At 52.1% G+C, this 15264-nt stretch overlaps 1 protein-coding gene across 3 annotated transcripts in view; it reads right to left on the reverse strand.

The window, feature by feature from the left end:
- The window catches only part of Bdh1 (3-hydroxybutyrate dehydrogenase 1), a 28021-nt gene extending 13286 nt beyond the window's left edge, over positions 1-14735 (reverse strand). Inside the window, exons 1-4 of one of the 3 annotated variants that reach the window (XM_052159046.1) lie at positions 14487-14735; positions 5127-5252; positions 1607-1679; positions 403-513 (exon numbers count right to left, since the gene is read on the reverse strand). In XM_052159046.1, coding sequence (XP_052015006.1) covers positions 403-513; positions 1607-1679; positions 5127-5209 — 267 coding nt within the window. In that variant the 5' untranslated portion in view covers positions 5210-5252; positions 14487-14735. Of the gene's footprint in view, positions 1-402; positions 514-1606; positions 1680-5126; positions 5253-6548; positions 6569-8075; positions 8354-14486 lie in introns of those variants that run through there. The other 2 variants (XM_052159047.1, XM_052159048.1) reach the window with 2 other exon arrangements.
- Between the last annotated feature and the right edge of the window lie 529 nt (positions 14736-15264).

The raw sequence follows: 15264 nt of genomic DNA on the forward strand, positions 1-15264 counted from the left end.
GATGGGTGGTGGGTGGATGGGTGGTGGATGGGTGGTGGATGGATGGATGGGTGGGTGGATGGTGGATGGATGGATAGGTGGGTGTATGGGTGTATGGGTGGTGGATGGATAGATAGGTGACTGGATGGGTGGTGGATGGATGGGTGGGTGGGTAGATGGTAGGTAGATGGATGGATGGATAGATGGGTGGATGGGTAGATGGGTGGTGGATGGATGAATGGGTGGGTGGATGGTGGGTGAGTGGTTGGGTGGTTGGCATGTGAGCATGTATGCAGCAAAAAGCTATGTAGAGCAAATGAGACTGAAGTGGGAAGAGTGTAGGCGTGGGGGAGGAGGGACAGGGACAGATACAGAGACAGAGAGAGTGCTTGGACAAGGGTGAGGAAAATGGCCTGGTCTTACCTTCATTAAGCAGCCAGCAAATACAAGGAAACCTTTTGAGTGCAGATGCTTGGCCAGTGAGAACCCAAATCCAGAGTCACAGCCTGTGATCAGGATGGCTTTGCCTCTAGCCTGTCGTGGAGGGTGAGACTCACGTTAGGAACCCAGGGCCCTTCAGTAGAGTAGCCAGCCCTCCCCAGCCCTCTGGGCCGCGCTACTAGCACATGCCAGGTGGCCAAGCCTCATCCTCCGAGCTGGCTCTCACGGTCTGGAGAACTACAAGCACCAAGGCATACTGAGACTCAGAACCAGGGGTCGGGGTCCAGCCTAGAGTCTGCCACCAACAAGATTCGGGGGAAACGGCTCCTGCTCTCGGGTCTCAGTGCTCTCATCTGTAGTCACCACAGAGCTTGCTGTCCTTGTCATCTCCATCAAAGCCAGGCTCCTGCAGCACACTTCCCGAGTGCAAGGTGCTCTGTTCATCCCACGCCCACCCCTAACCATAACCCACAGATCTGTGGTTCTCAACCTTCCTAATGCTGGGAGCCTTTAATATAGCTCCTCAGGTTGTGGCAATCTCCAACCATAAAACTATTTCCGTTGCTACTTCATAACTGTAATTTTGCGACTGTTATGAATTGTAATATAAAGATCTGTGTTTTCCAGAGGTCTTCGGTGACCCCTGTAAAAGGTCATTCAACCCCACCCCCAAATCGGTCATGACCCACAGGTTGAGAACCACTATCTTAAGAGTAAGTGTGGGGCTGGTGAGATGGTTCAGCGGTTAAGAGCACTGACTGCTCTTCCGAAGGTCCTGAGTTCAAATCCCAACAACCACATGGTGGCTCACAACCATCTATAATGAGATCTGACTCCCTCTTCTGGAGTGTCTGAAGACAGCTACAGTGTACTTACATATATAAATAAAAAAATCGCAAAAAAAAAAAAAGTAAGTGTGATCATTTCATGTCACCAGTGAGGATACAGAGATGCTTTCAAAATGTCCAATGCAATTAATGACAGGGCTGGAACCCAGACGGGGCTGAGAGACCCCAGAGCCTCACTCTGACCCTCCAGCTCCCTGGCTGGCGGGATAGAGTACACCATTATTGCTCCTCTATGCATGGGGAGAGGGTCTCCCTACTGATGGAGGGCCTCAGAGAAGGGTTAGGGGGAGTGTGTCTCGGAATGCCCTGACGGCTCCCAGGTAGCCACTGCCACTCACCACATCTGCCTGGCTGGCGTAGGTCCGACGGGCATCAGGGCTGAAGGATGCTGGGTAAAACAACAGCGTGTGTCTGAAAGAAAACAGGAAGCCGTGAATGCAAGGCCCTCTTCGCCCCCAGACCCCACTCCTGGGCAGAAATACCTTGGAAGGCCTTGAACCGCCATCTAGGCTAAGGGAGCTTTGACTTTCTCCCCGCCCTGGGGACTGCTCCTGCTGCCCCAGGCAGGCCACCAGCCATTACAGAGCCATCTCAGCCACCACACAAGAGATGCCTTCCTGAGAAGAAAGCCAACCCAAAGGCTACTTTTCCCAGAGGCTGTGCCAAAACTTGACTGGCCCATGGCCTGCTCCAGAAATGTTCACCCTCTGCTTTCCAGGGTACACAGATGGTCAGCACTCCAGGGCAATCAAAGCGTGCACGCGCTTTCAGAAGACAACCTTCTGCCGGATGCTGAGACGGCTTAGCGAGAAAAGGGTTATTACTGCCAAGGCTGACAACCTGGGATTCATCACTGGAACCCAGGGATACTACGAGAGAGAACGGTTCCTGCAGGTTGTCCTCTGACCTCTACACACACACACACACACACACACACACACACACACACACACTAAAAGCAAAGCCTTCTGTAGTCTGTGTTCTAACTCTCCCTAGGCTCAATGTTGCTTCCTGATAATTGTTTTTAAGCTCTGCATTTGAGGATAAATGCAGATATACACACCGTTAAGAAACAGTGCATAGGGGTTGGAGAGACGGCTCAGAGGCTAAGAGCAACGACTGCTCTTCCAGAGGTCCTGAGTTCAAATCCCAGCACCCACATGGTGGCTCACGACCATCTGTAATGGGATCGGATGCCCTCTTCTGCGGAGTCTGAAGACAGCTCCAGTGTACTCACAGACATAAAATAAATAAATGAAGAAGACGAAGAAGAAGGAGAAAAGGAAGAAGAGGAGAAGGAGGAGGAGGAAGAAGAAGAAACAATGTATAGAGCTCAGCTTCATGGATTCACAGAGGCAAGCTTATAATCACAGCTACCTGGGAAGGTAGATCAGGAGGATCACAAGTTCGAGGCCATCCTGGGGAACTCGGTGAGACCATACAGGGCTGTGGATACAGTTCAGTGGTCACGTGCTTTCCTATCACAGGCAAAATCCTAGGTTCGAGCCCTAGGACTAGAGAAAGAGGGCTGGGGAGAGGGAAGAGAAGAGAAGAGAAGAGAAGGAGAGGAGAGGAGAGGAGAGGAGAGGAGAGGAGAGGAGAGGAGAGGAGAGGAGAGGAGAGGAGAGGAAAGCAAAACAAAGCAAAGCAAAGGAAGTAAGCAGAGAGATGTCGGGTACCACTTGCCCTATGTCCATTAATGGTAGCATTGTCCACTGTGCGGCATCACAGTCAGGATACTGACAGAGACTCAACAGCGATGCAGCACAAACTTTCCATCTTTCTCTTTACCCTTTTCAGACACACACACACCTTTTAATCTGTTCTCTACCACTACCATTTCAAGAATGTGAGGCCAGGCATGGCGGCTTTGTCTGTAATCCCAGCGCTCGGGCTGGTGCAGAGAGACACACTGGAAGTTCTAAGCCAGCCTAGGCCACAAAGTCAAATTCTGTCTCAAAAACCACAACACAGCAAGGATGAAGAGAAGGCTATAAATGGTCGGCTGGGTCCAGCTTTCCACACGCAGCTTTGGTCTCTGGAAACTCGTCCAAATGGTTGGATACAAGCTTTCCTTTTCCTGTGTCTAAGTCAGGCTCTCTAATGCCGGCTGTTGTATAACTGCTTACTTGCTGAAGGTCATCTGGGTTGTTTCCAATTTGGATTTATTATGAATAAAGCTGCCGTGAAGATTCCTGGGCAGGATTCTGTATAAACATATTTCTCTTGGATAAACTCCCAGGAATGCGTTGGGTCACGCGGTCGGTACGTGCTTCATTCCTAAAGAAACTGGGGAGCTGCTTACCGCTGCAGAGGACTCGACGCAGATGACATTACCAGCGGAGAGGTGTGAGGACCCAGCGTCTCCACACACTTCCCAGAATTTGATGGTAGTGTGAGGGAGTCAGCTCTGCTGGAGCTGGAGTTGTGAGCTGCCATGCGGGTGCTGGGAACTGAACCCGGTTCCTTTGGAGGAACAGCCAATATTCTTAACCACTGAGCCGTTTCTCCAGCCCCCTACTCTAAAACTTTTATTTATTTGTTATGGATTTTTCAGACAGAGTCTCATGTAAGCCAGGGTAGCGTGGAACTTTTTTTTTTGTTTTTTCCTGAGACAGGGTTTCTCTGTATAGCCCTGGCTGTCCTGGAACTCACTCTGTAGACCAGGCTGGCCTTGAACTTAGAAATCCGCCTGCCTCTGCCTCCCAAAGTGCTGGGATTACAGGCGTGCGCCACCACCACCCGGCAGCATGGAACTTTCTACACAGACCAAACTGACTCTAACTGCCTGGCATCCTCCTGTCTCAGCATCCCAAGCAGCGCGATTATAGGCATATGATTTCACATCTTACCACTGCTTTTTTTTTTTTTAGCCATGTTGAAAACCGTGCATGACTATCTCGCCATGGTTTTACTTTTCACTTCTCTAATAGCTAAGGATGTTTATCTACCACCTGCCTCAGGCCAGAAGGCAGATAAATACCACAGTGGGGGTGATTAATAAGCAGCACAGCGGTTTAGGAAGGGAGAAAACCTAGCAGTTCTGCAAACCAGGAAGCACAACTTCACGGTGGTGGCAGGTGTGAGGAGGGGGGAGGTGAGGGGGAACTACTTCCTAGGCTGACAGATTCTTACTGTGACTTTACTTAGCAGGAGGGGATGGTGGGGGTGTCTTAGACCTCTGTCACAAAGGCACTAACCCACTATTGAAGGTGTCTTCATGACCTAACACCTCCTAAGACTTCACACACACACTGCTTTCAACTGTCAACTTGACAGGATTTGGAGACGCTCCGCTCTGTCTGTGAGGGCACTTTCAGAAAGGAGCCCCTTAGGGTGGGACAGCTACCCTCACTGGCTGCAGCATCTAGAAGAAGCCTGGGGAGAAAGCTGCTAGTCTACTCAGGCTTCTTCCTGAGCGGTGCCATCCAATCCAGCTCCCTCTGCCTTCCAGAGACTTTGGAGCAGTTCCTGGGCGCTCTGGCTCTCTGGCGTGTATTCAGGCATTGCTGGGACTAGCCAGCCTTTACTGGTTAAGCCAGTCTCATTCACCCCTTTAAAAGTTCCCCTTCCCTATTCCTCTAGAGAACCACAACATACCAGCACTACTATGGGGGGCAGGATTTCAGCATATGCATTTGGAGGTCACACAAGCATTCAGAGCGCAGCCCCGAGAATATATATCCTATGTGTGTCCACCTTCTGTGCGGACTCTTCGACTGATGATTTATTTGCCCCTTGAACCCTGGGAAGGCCTGTCTCCTGAGCCCTGGGGTCTGACAGGTAGGATGTTTAGGACTTTCCTGTGGAAAGAGTGGTCTACAAGGCCAGCCCTTCCTTTGGTTGTCCCTTCCTTACCTTGTCCCATTTTCTCTGTCGCAGACACTTAGGGCTTTTCCTGGGAGGCGTGACAGGGGTCTGGAGAGACGGGCAGCCAGCATCTCGGCACCAAGTTGTAAGGTGATCTGCTTCCTTCTGGTGGTTCTGAAACAAAATGCAGGCTCAGTGTCTTCCACTTGGGAGTTTAGTCAGGCACAGCCTTCTTCAAGTTATTAAAATTAACCGACTAGGCCCTGCTCAAGGTACAACCTCATAGGATAGAAAATTGGGACAAGGTGTGCCAGCAGCTCACAGGGTGACCATGGACGAGAGGTCACCCATGGGTGATAGGCAACATCGAACTAGGCCAGTGATCCTCAGACAAGGCTGTATGGCAGCTATTGGGGAGAACAGGGGAGAACAGGGTATGGCCTGGGGACAGAACAGGGGACGGTAGATCCAGCCTTGCGACATCATCTCGAAAGCTCGTGCCCAAGAACTGGGGTTTTTGAAAGTCACATAGTGCTCTTTATAATTGTGTGTTGGCCCACATTTGTAGCTATCCTCAGCTGTATGTGACCTACAGGCCGCAGGTCTGACACACCTGGTGGGGAATCTTCTGGGAGAGCAGCACTCTGGGAGAGCCACCAATTTACACTGTGTGCGTGTGCGCGTGTGTGTGTGCGTGTGTGTGTGCGTGCGTGTGTGTGTGTGTGTGTGTGTGTGTGTGTGTGTGTGTGTGTGTGGTTTCTAGCTCGGTGAGTGCTGTTCCCTCATCCAGGTTCCTGCTATGATCTGAGGGGATCAGGACACCGGCCTACACCACACCGTAACCCCATCCTCTGCCGGTGGCTTTTGCAGCCCTGCACTGACACAGGCCACTGGCTCAGTACGCCACCCCCCCCCCCTCACCCCAGACAACTTGAGGCTGTGAGATTGAATTTGTCAGTAACCCCTAGACTCTAGCCTAGAGCAGAGAGTATGGAGCTACAAGGTGAGGGTTGTAATGTTGTAAACTCTTCACATTACAACGTTTACAACATTAAACATACATACACAAACACACACTCCAGGCAGGGTAGCTCATGCTTGCACTCCTAGCATGTGCGTGGCTGAGGCAGGAGAATTGCAAGTTGGAAGTCCTCCTAGACTATATAGTGCCCAGCAGCCTGGGATATAAGACTGCAAAAAAAAAAAAATCAACGACAAACCGCCCCCCAAAACAAAACAAAACAATAACATAACAAAACCTGCACACAATGAGAAAACATACACTCCTCATCCTTACCCATTTAAGATTAAATTTAAGTACTTCATACACCATTTGGTGCCACCTAAGGTCCTATTCAGCACCATGGCGATTAAATGTCACATCGACAAGTCAAACCCAGACAAGACTAGTAATAAGACGGCTGACTAATCAGCCAAATCAATGCTCATCACAGGCAGGAGGGCATTTACCTCCTGTAATCTTCCGAAAGTGAAGAGAATCAGGGTCTCCTCCAGCTTGTGTTAGGTTTCCATTAGTAACTGCTGGTCAGCTTGCACATTGGTGGCCCTCTGCTCTGGTTAACAGTGATGCCTTCTGGCTGAAGGGCTAGGAGGGAGGCTGGGAGGAGCCCCACAGGGCTGGAGCCCAGGGCTTTGGTCTCTTGCTGGCCCCTCCTTTGCATGACTGGCTGTAATCTGTGGCAGCCATCTTGCTAAAGAGGAGATCCCTGCTGGGAGGAATCTCTCCCTAGCCCACCCCAAGCACAACCGACAACCAACCACCTAGGCCTCGAGGCCAGTGTATTAGTCAGTTCTCTATGACTATGAATAAGTTCCCGGCACGGGGTGGGGTTTGGCCCACATTTCTGTTCTGAAGTTAAAGGTGCACATCTAGTTAAGGAGCTCCTGCTGGGAGTGCCAAGTTGTCACAAGACATCACAAGCCAGGAATCAGTAGCAGGAACTATACTCTCTCTTCCCTTTCATTCTTTCCTTCCCTCCCTCCCTCCATTCCTCCCTCCCGCCCTTCTCTCTCTCTCTCTCTCTCTCTCTCTCTCTCTCTCTCTCTCTCTCTCTCTCTCTCTCTCTGAGAGAAGGTAGTCTTGGCTGGCCTGGAGCTCATGCTGTATACTCGGCTGGCCTTGAACTCATAAAGATCGGCCTACATCTATGAGCACCGGAATCAAAGCATGAGTTGCCACGCCTGGCACACAGACTTCAGACTTCTAAAGCCATCAAGATTCAGCCTAGGTGCTCCACCCACATGACATTATCAAATCTGGATCAGCTCCCAAAGCTCTCGGCAGGTGAAAAGTGGTTCACTTGGGATCTGGAGAGATGACTCAGTGCTTGTGAAAGAGTTAAATCAGAAACCTTAAAAAGGCCAGAGGCTGAGTTACATTCCTCAGACCACAAAGGGGAGGGGGAGGCCGACCTAAGGGTGGGGACACGTTCTGAAGGACTGACCTACCGTCGTCCACCTACCTCATCACCTAAGGACCAATTAGTTAAAATGTAACACTGTTCCGCCAATCACACTGTGCTTAATGGTGATGGCCCTGAGGGGGGTATAAAATCCTGCACAGCACAAGATACAGCTCCTTCTCTCTTCCTGTGCAGAGTGGCCCCAGCGTGCCGGTTTTTAATAAAATTTCCTCATGCATTTTGCATCGATTCCATCTCTGCATGGTTCACTCAGGGGCCTCGGTAAGTTAAGATGGTTCGGGTTTTATAGTTAAAACCACCAGCTGCTCTTCCAGAGGACCCAGGTTTGATCCCCAGCGCTCCAGTGGCAGCTCACAACCACACCCTCCTGACCTCTTGCGGCACCTAGCGTGGGTGTGGTGAAAAGACAAACAACGGCTAAGCACTCAAACAAAATTAAATAAAGACTTACTAATTACCACAGCAAACGAGGACAGAGACTTAAATCCATCTCCTTCAAACTAGATCCTGGCAGCCTTAGGCCAGTCAGCAAGCTACCCTCGTCAGTGCTCACCGAAGGAGGCAGGCAGAAGTGTTCAGCTGTTGGATTCCCTGGACAGGCAGACAGAGGCTCCGAGGCAGGCAGAGGTGTTCAGCTGTTGGATTCCCAGGACAGGCAGACCGAGGCTCTCCGACTTGTATAATTTCTGTTCCTATGAGCCGCTCCCATTTTGTCCCTCCTCTTTTGTTTGTTTGGTTTCTCTGCCTGTAACCCTGGCTGTCCTGGAACTCGCTCTGGAGACCAGGCTGGTCTTGAACTCACAAAGATCTGCCTGCCTCCGCCTCCAGAGCACTGGGATTAAAGGCGTGTGCTACCACCGCTCTGCTCTCTGCAGCCTCAGGGCCTCGGCCTCCCTTCCTCCCTCCCTCTCTGTCTCTCTGGATGGCTGATGCTGGGAGGGCTCTTCTGTCCCTTCAGTCTTTGGAACAGCTGCTATTCATTACCGGTTGTGGTTTGACTATGGTTGTTTCCTAGAAAACTCCATGTTGAAATGTAGGGGGTGGAGGTGGTGTTGGCTAGGGATGGAATCTAGGGCACCGGACATTTAAGCAAATGCTCTTCTACGGGGCTATCCCCCCCAAGTCAATCAGACTAAGATCTGTCATTGTGGCAGTGTTGGGACATGGGGTTAGCCAGGAGGATCTCAAGTTCAAAATCATCTTCAGCTACAGAGAAAACTCAAGGCTAGCCTGGGCTCCGGGAGATTACATAGGCAAATAAGATCAAAACTGAAACAAGCAAACAAGGAGAGGCGATCTTGAGCCAGGGTGGCAGTACCCATAATCTAAACACTTGGGAGGCTGGGGCACAAGGAACACACATTTGAGACCCACCAGTATGGGCCACAAATGAAGCTCTCCCTGTCTTTAAACAACGAAAGGATGATTTAGTAATTAGGAGGAATTAATGGCTGTCCCCGGGGAGATGTCACTCTCCTGGGGCTGCATAAGTTCCTGTCAGAAAAGGTCTTTATGAAGCAATCCATCTGCTGCATTCACCACATGCAAACTCGCACCCACTTCCTGTTGTGCTATGAACAGCATGGGGCCCTCAGCAGAAGCTGGGCTTTGGACTTCCAGGGCTCCGGAACCAACTAAACCTCTTTTCTTTCAAAGAGCTCTGGAGTCAAACTAAACTTGTTTTCTTTCAAAGTTATCAGTCTCAAGTACTCTGTTACAGCAACAGAACAACGCAAAGTCATTGCCCCTCTCCCAAGCAACACACAGCATCACTCTGCAGGTCCGTGCCTCTTAATCTCCACATTACCCTTAGCTTAACCTTCTTCAATTGATACAAAACCTTGTGAGGCCAGAGGCCTGGCCCATCCTGTTGGCCATTTTCAGTGTCCGACCATGTCCGGAACAAACAGCGGGGAGGCACAGGCAGGCCTCTGCTGAGCTCCTCGAGGGCAGGAAGGCACCACGTGACCTGTACTGAAGTTCCCACAGCAGGTCCCTGAAGGGAGGGCAGAACCTGACCAGGCTCCTGTGGAAGACCCCGGCCAGAGGCTGCCTCATTCTCTCCAGGATGCCTTGTGCTGAGTAGCCAGCTGCACACTCACAACTCCACCTCCTCCCGCCATGGCGGAAGTCTGGTCACTCTGCTGCTGGCTGATTCCAAATGCAGTCTGTCATTAAAGACCTTCCCCATCCCTTGGCTCCCAGCCTGTGGGAGAAAATGCCTCTGTTTAATCTCCAAATGGAGGGTTGCTTTCAACTTAGTTTTCCTTAGAGTCAGCAAAATGTAAAGGGCTATAGTCAAAATAGCTTAAAGCGCATAAAGAACGCAGGCCTTGGAATTAAGCCTCCTCACAATACGGTCTCTCATACACAGGGTGGGAGGCATCTACATCTGAGGGCAGGGCCTCGTTCTGAGCTACAGCTTTGCCACTGAGATAAACCCCGAGCCTAGACTAGGTTTAAGGAACGCAAGGTTACTGTGGAGCACCTGAGGACTCCCAGTGGCTAACGCTATCTTAAAGCCCCAGGCTGCATTTCACTCTGTGTAGAACAGAAAGTTCTTGGATCAGCCTTCAGGTTTGGGAACAGAAATGGTTACAGGAAGTAGGTGGGCGCCAGAAAAAGGAAGATCCCCTAAGGGCTTTAAGCTTGAAACTCAGGTCCCAAAGCGAAAAAGGCACAAGGGTCTGACTCAGAGTGACCAAACACATACAACACTGTCACACACTAAAGATGCCAACAAAACTCGGGCCGCCTCTCAAGAGCACCTGCTCCAAGATCAATACAAAATCTGTGGGAAACCCAAGATGAATCCTTTTCTCCTTCCATTTCAAAGGAGCACAGGGCAGCCTCGACTGGTGGTGACTTGTGCCATGGTCACGCTGAGTAAGACCCATGACCCATATGCATGTATCCTTGGGCTACTGGGCTAGCCATCCTGCTCCTGAAAGTGAGTGCCGCGGAGAAGCCACAGCTGCAGGCTTTCCGGCGTGTCAGTAGCTAGTGTGTCTCTCCTGATCCCATCAGGGAAAGTCATCCTCAGAAGAGGAAGGGCATCTGGGGGGTCAGGGGTATTGGAGGCGGGAATTTGGGTGTGATGTCTAAATGGGCCTTTGGCACTGCAACATGGGAGCGAACCCTGCCCCGCCGAGGAGGGGCAGTATCCTCTGCAGGGGAGTGGCACATTGAGGTACCCCAGAAACCTAAGTCCCAAACTGGCACCCACGGCTAAATTTGGTCACCTTACATTTCCAATGATTATTTGTCAGTCCAGTGGTCTGTTGAGATTTGCTTCATTTCGGGTGGGGTTTCAGAGACTGAAGCCAGGGCTCTGCGCATGCTCTATCGCCAAACCCCACCCCTATCGTCAAACCCCACCCCTATCGCCAAACCCCACCCCTAGCCCAGTTTAGCATTCTAAGTTACTACAATGGGGCAGGGGAGCCATGCTGGAGCCAAATAAAACCGTTTCGCAACTTCTGTCTTAAATAGAACGTCACGTTTGAGTTTGCCTGGACACTACAGGAGTCTGAGTTATAAGACGCTGAAGCCGAAAGACATAGACTGTGCTCTGGACATTTTCCTCCTAACCACTGAGTGGTTTTGTTTGGTCTGGCCATAAGTAATGAGAGTTTCCCAGAAGTGCTTCAGACGAATCAGGCAACATGTTCTTAAAATCTTGTTCAAGGAGACGCCTGCCAGCCCTCTGAGAGAGAATCCTCTGCATGGGAAGCCTCGGGGGATGGATTACACCGGAACGTCATCCTCACCATGCACGGATCACAAGTGCAGATGTAAATCACTACTAATCTCGGAGTCCACAGAGCCAGGGATTTAGCTGCACACCCCGTTCGGCAGAGACACGCCTAACACTGGCACCTCCATCTGCCCAAGGGACTCTGGGCACAGATGAGGTGCTGTATGGTTGCTGCTGTACAGAGGCTATTCTGCTAACCCCCTCTTCTCAGGCTCCTCCAAGCCCGCAGGATGTACGCTCCACAGCCTGACCCTTGACCCTCGACGACTTAGATGACCCAAGATGGCCCCTAGGATAGGGATGAGGTAGAGGAGCTGTGCTCAGGCTCTGCGAGCTGGAGACCTAAGACCTGCTGAGGGCAGGGAGCGCAAGGTAGATTCTGCTGAACGCGGTCGCTAAGTCTTCATCTGCCTTGCACTCGGAGAACGCTGTTGATCTTATAATGGCAAGAGGATTCCTGGCACACCGCAGCCTCAGGACCATTGCCTTCCTTGACACTCGGCCTGGAAACTCTGTCACAGAGGTATATTTACAGAGCTCTCCCCTTGGTTCTTCACATCCGCACCCCACCCCCTTGGTCCTAGCCCGGCAATTACTCTGTCCCTCCCTTGCTTCCGGTTTTTTGTTTGTTTGTTTGTTTGTTTTGCCATAGGCACTTACCCAGCCTCCCAAGTGCTGGGATTAAAGGCGTGAGCCACCACTGCCCGGGGTCACTTTATTTTATCTTATCTGCATCTTTGAATCTTATCCACAGGCAAGCTCTTGGAGTAGGCGGATTCCTACAGCAGCGCCCTACACACCGGAGACTTGGAGCTGAGAGAACTAAGAGGGTTCTAAGCCGTGCCTTCAATCCAGCACTTGAGAGGCGCACTAGTCCTTTTTTCAGAGTCATGGCTTTAGGCTTTGTTCTTTGACCCACTCAGTGTAACTGGGCCCATCTGAGTGACCACTGTGTGGGAACTGTCCATCGGAGCCTGGTGGGGTCACCAGTGACTCCTCCTCTCCCAGAATCAACAGCAAATAGAAATAGTTCAGCTGTGAGGGGAGGACGCTCTGAAACCCTTCTCCATCCATTCCTGACTTTAGAAACGGGTTCTTTTGTAGACCACCCAGTGTGGACATCCCCGGTACCTGCACTCTTACCAGCTCTTACTAAATCACTTGCTACACCACCACTCTTTCATTTCTAAGCCTCCCTTATCCTATACTAAATCTGATTTATTTCACACCTAACTGGTACAAATAACACCTCCTTCAAAGTACCTTTTCTTTCTTCTTAAGATTTCTTTATTTTATGTATATGAGTACATTGTTGCTGTCTTCAGACACACCAGAAGAGGGCATCTAATCCCATTACAGATGGTTGTGAGCCACCATATGGTTGCTGGGAATTGAACTCAGGACCCCTAGAACAGCAGTCAGTGCTCTTAACCACTGAGCCATCTCTCCAGCTCCAAAGCTGTTTTTTTTTTTTTAATTGCCTACACCAAAAAACAGTCTTTCAACAGGGACTGTAATCCCAGTTATTCAGGAAGTTGAGGCAGGAGATTAAAACTTTCCTGGGCTGTAAATCAGCCTAGGTAACTTAGTGGGACATCAGGTTGAGGATATAACTCAGTGTTAAGCATTTATTTAACATTCATGGCACTGTAGTTTTAGTCCTTCTCACAGGAAAAAACAAACAACCAACAACACAAAAACCCTCTCTCTGTAATTACAACCACCTAGTCGGTGTATACTTGGGTTCATAACTACTCACAAGCCCTAGCCCCCTGTCCCACATACACTGAGTCCCACCAATCGGACTCAGGTGGTGAATCCCTGACTTCTAGGTTTCCTCTATAGATGGTATTGTTTAGAAACCATGAACGATACATGAATGTCTCCGATCAGCTTCCTGGCCTGCTAGGGTGTCTATACCCGGTGCTTCAGGACGAATCTGATGTCGAAAGAAAGGCATCTGCTGCGTCACAAAATATCCTGGCAAGAGGAAGCCTCTGCGACTCGTCCAAGTGAGAACCTCTGGGCTAGACAGTGACTCTGCACCTGCTGACTATGGGCCGACTTTGGCTCACTGGCTGGAAAAACATGCGATGGATGACATGCCGCCTCCTCCTGGAAGGAGCAGCCACAGGGTTAGAGAAAAGGACGTCGGAGCCCCACCCAGATGCGCGGACCCACGCAATCCTGGCGCCCTCCAACAGGCAGTGGGTAGGATGGAGTCGCACAGGCGCCTCCTCCTCCACGACGCGCCAGACGTCGCTGTGGACCGCGCAGCCAATCCCAGCGCGGCAGGCCCTTCCAGCCGGCAAGAGGGCGGGGACCAAGGGGGCTCGGCCAGGGCCGGGATCCCATTGGCTGAGGCGGCACCACCTAGACAAAGCCGCACTGTCCTCCAGCCGTTGCGCTGGGGTGACTGCCGGCCTGGCGCTGCCAAGGCCCCTGCCACTCGGGCATCCCCAGACGACCCCCGCGGCGCCGCCACCATGCCCGGATCTTCTCCTCCTCTTCCCCCAAAGCACCGAGGCCCACCCAGTCTCCAACAACCCTGGCTCTACTCGCGCTCACGCGACTGGACCCGTGGCCTCACCGCTGTCCAGCATCCTTTTCCCCGAGCACAGCAAGCGCGGAGGAGGCGCTGCCAAAACCCCGAGAACAGAGCCTAGTGGAGGCCACGGGAGGAGGGGGACGGATGTAGAGCAAGGTCGGGAGATGGGTCGGGACCACGCAGTGCCTTCCCAAGGCTGCACAAGTGGCTTCGACCCAGGCTCGGCCTTGGTCTACGAAGTGACCTTGGGCCAGTTCCTTCCATTCCTGGGGCCTCGGTTCCCTTCAGTGAAATCGCGCCGGCAGTGGACGATGAGTGCCGAAGGTTTCACCTGGGGCCACGCGGCCGCGTGATCAACCCCGGGCCTCCGGTAGCGATAATGAAGGACCTTGTTCCTGGAGGCGCGCACGGAGGAAGCGAGAGGCCAGCAGGGGATGGCGGGTGCAGACCACCTGGGGCCGAGGCAGGGAGATCCGTCGCTCCATCTCTGCTTCCTCTTCGGCCACAGGGCTGTCTAGAGGACACGATGTCCCTTCCCCACCCGCCTTCCAAGGACCCGGCTGGGTGGCCGCGCCAGGCTAACCCAAACCGAGCAGATTGCGCTGGTGTAGGCACCGCGTTACCGCGACGAAGACCCTCCCTCCCTCCCTCCCTCTTACCCTAAGGCGAGCCGGCAGGGGGCTCCGCGGCGAGCGCTGGACGGCTGTTCTCGTCTGAACCCGGAGCTCTGCAGGTGCTCGCGCTTCTGGCTCGGAGTTGGCGCGTTGCCTAGGTTTCCCAAGACCCTCTCCCGACCCCTAAAACCGCGGCCTCCTGCTTCTGACACCCGGATGTGCCTTACACACTCGGGTGCGTGCGTTAGGGCTGCGCCGGGCGGGGCCCGACGGCAGACAGCGCGGAGGCGGGGAGTGCTTAGGCGCAGCCTCCCGAGCCCTCCTTAGCTCGGCCTGGCTCTGCTCCAGTCAAGGGTGCCCCTAATCTCTAGAAACCGCGGAGCTAAACCTGCTCGTGCAGGGCCATCCTGATCCTCGCTGCCATCTGATCTTCTCTTCCTGGATTCTGGGGGGTGGGAAGGCAAAAGGTGCGAGAAGGTTTCAGCCCCCACCCCACTCCCAAAACCAGGGGGGATGGTGCCGTTCGCTCCAGGAAGTGAAGAATCCGCATGGAGGACAAGACTTCTTCCAGGTCTTTTGTATGTTTGCTGTCTTTAAAGCGCATGGGGGCTAAATGGATAGTTGGCTGACTTTTGAATGTCATTTAAGGAAATGACACTTAATTTTTTTTTTCTCCTGAGGATCTTTAACGTCGCACTTTCCCAAGGTTTCACCAATAGACTGCGCATGTGGTCTGCTGGGGCCATCACCCATAAATTAACTCTCCTCAAATACCACTACCTGGAGACAGTTGTTTCCAGGCTGAGGAACGACTGAGGAGCGT

This window comes from Apodemus sylvaticus, chromosome 15 (genome assembly GCF_947179515.1).
Source record: "Apodemus sylvaticus chromosome 15, mApoSyl1.1, whole genome shotgun sequence".
Taxonomy (NCBI): Eukaryota; Metazoa; Chordata; class Mammalia; order Rodentia; family Muridae; genus Apodemus; species Apodemus sylvaticus.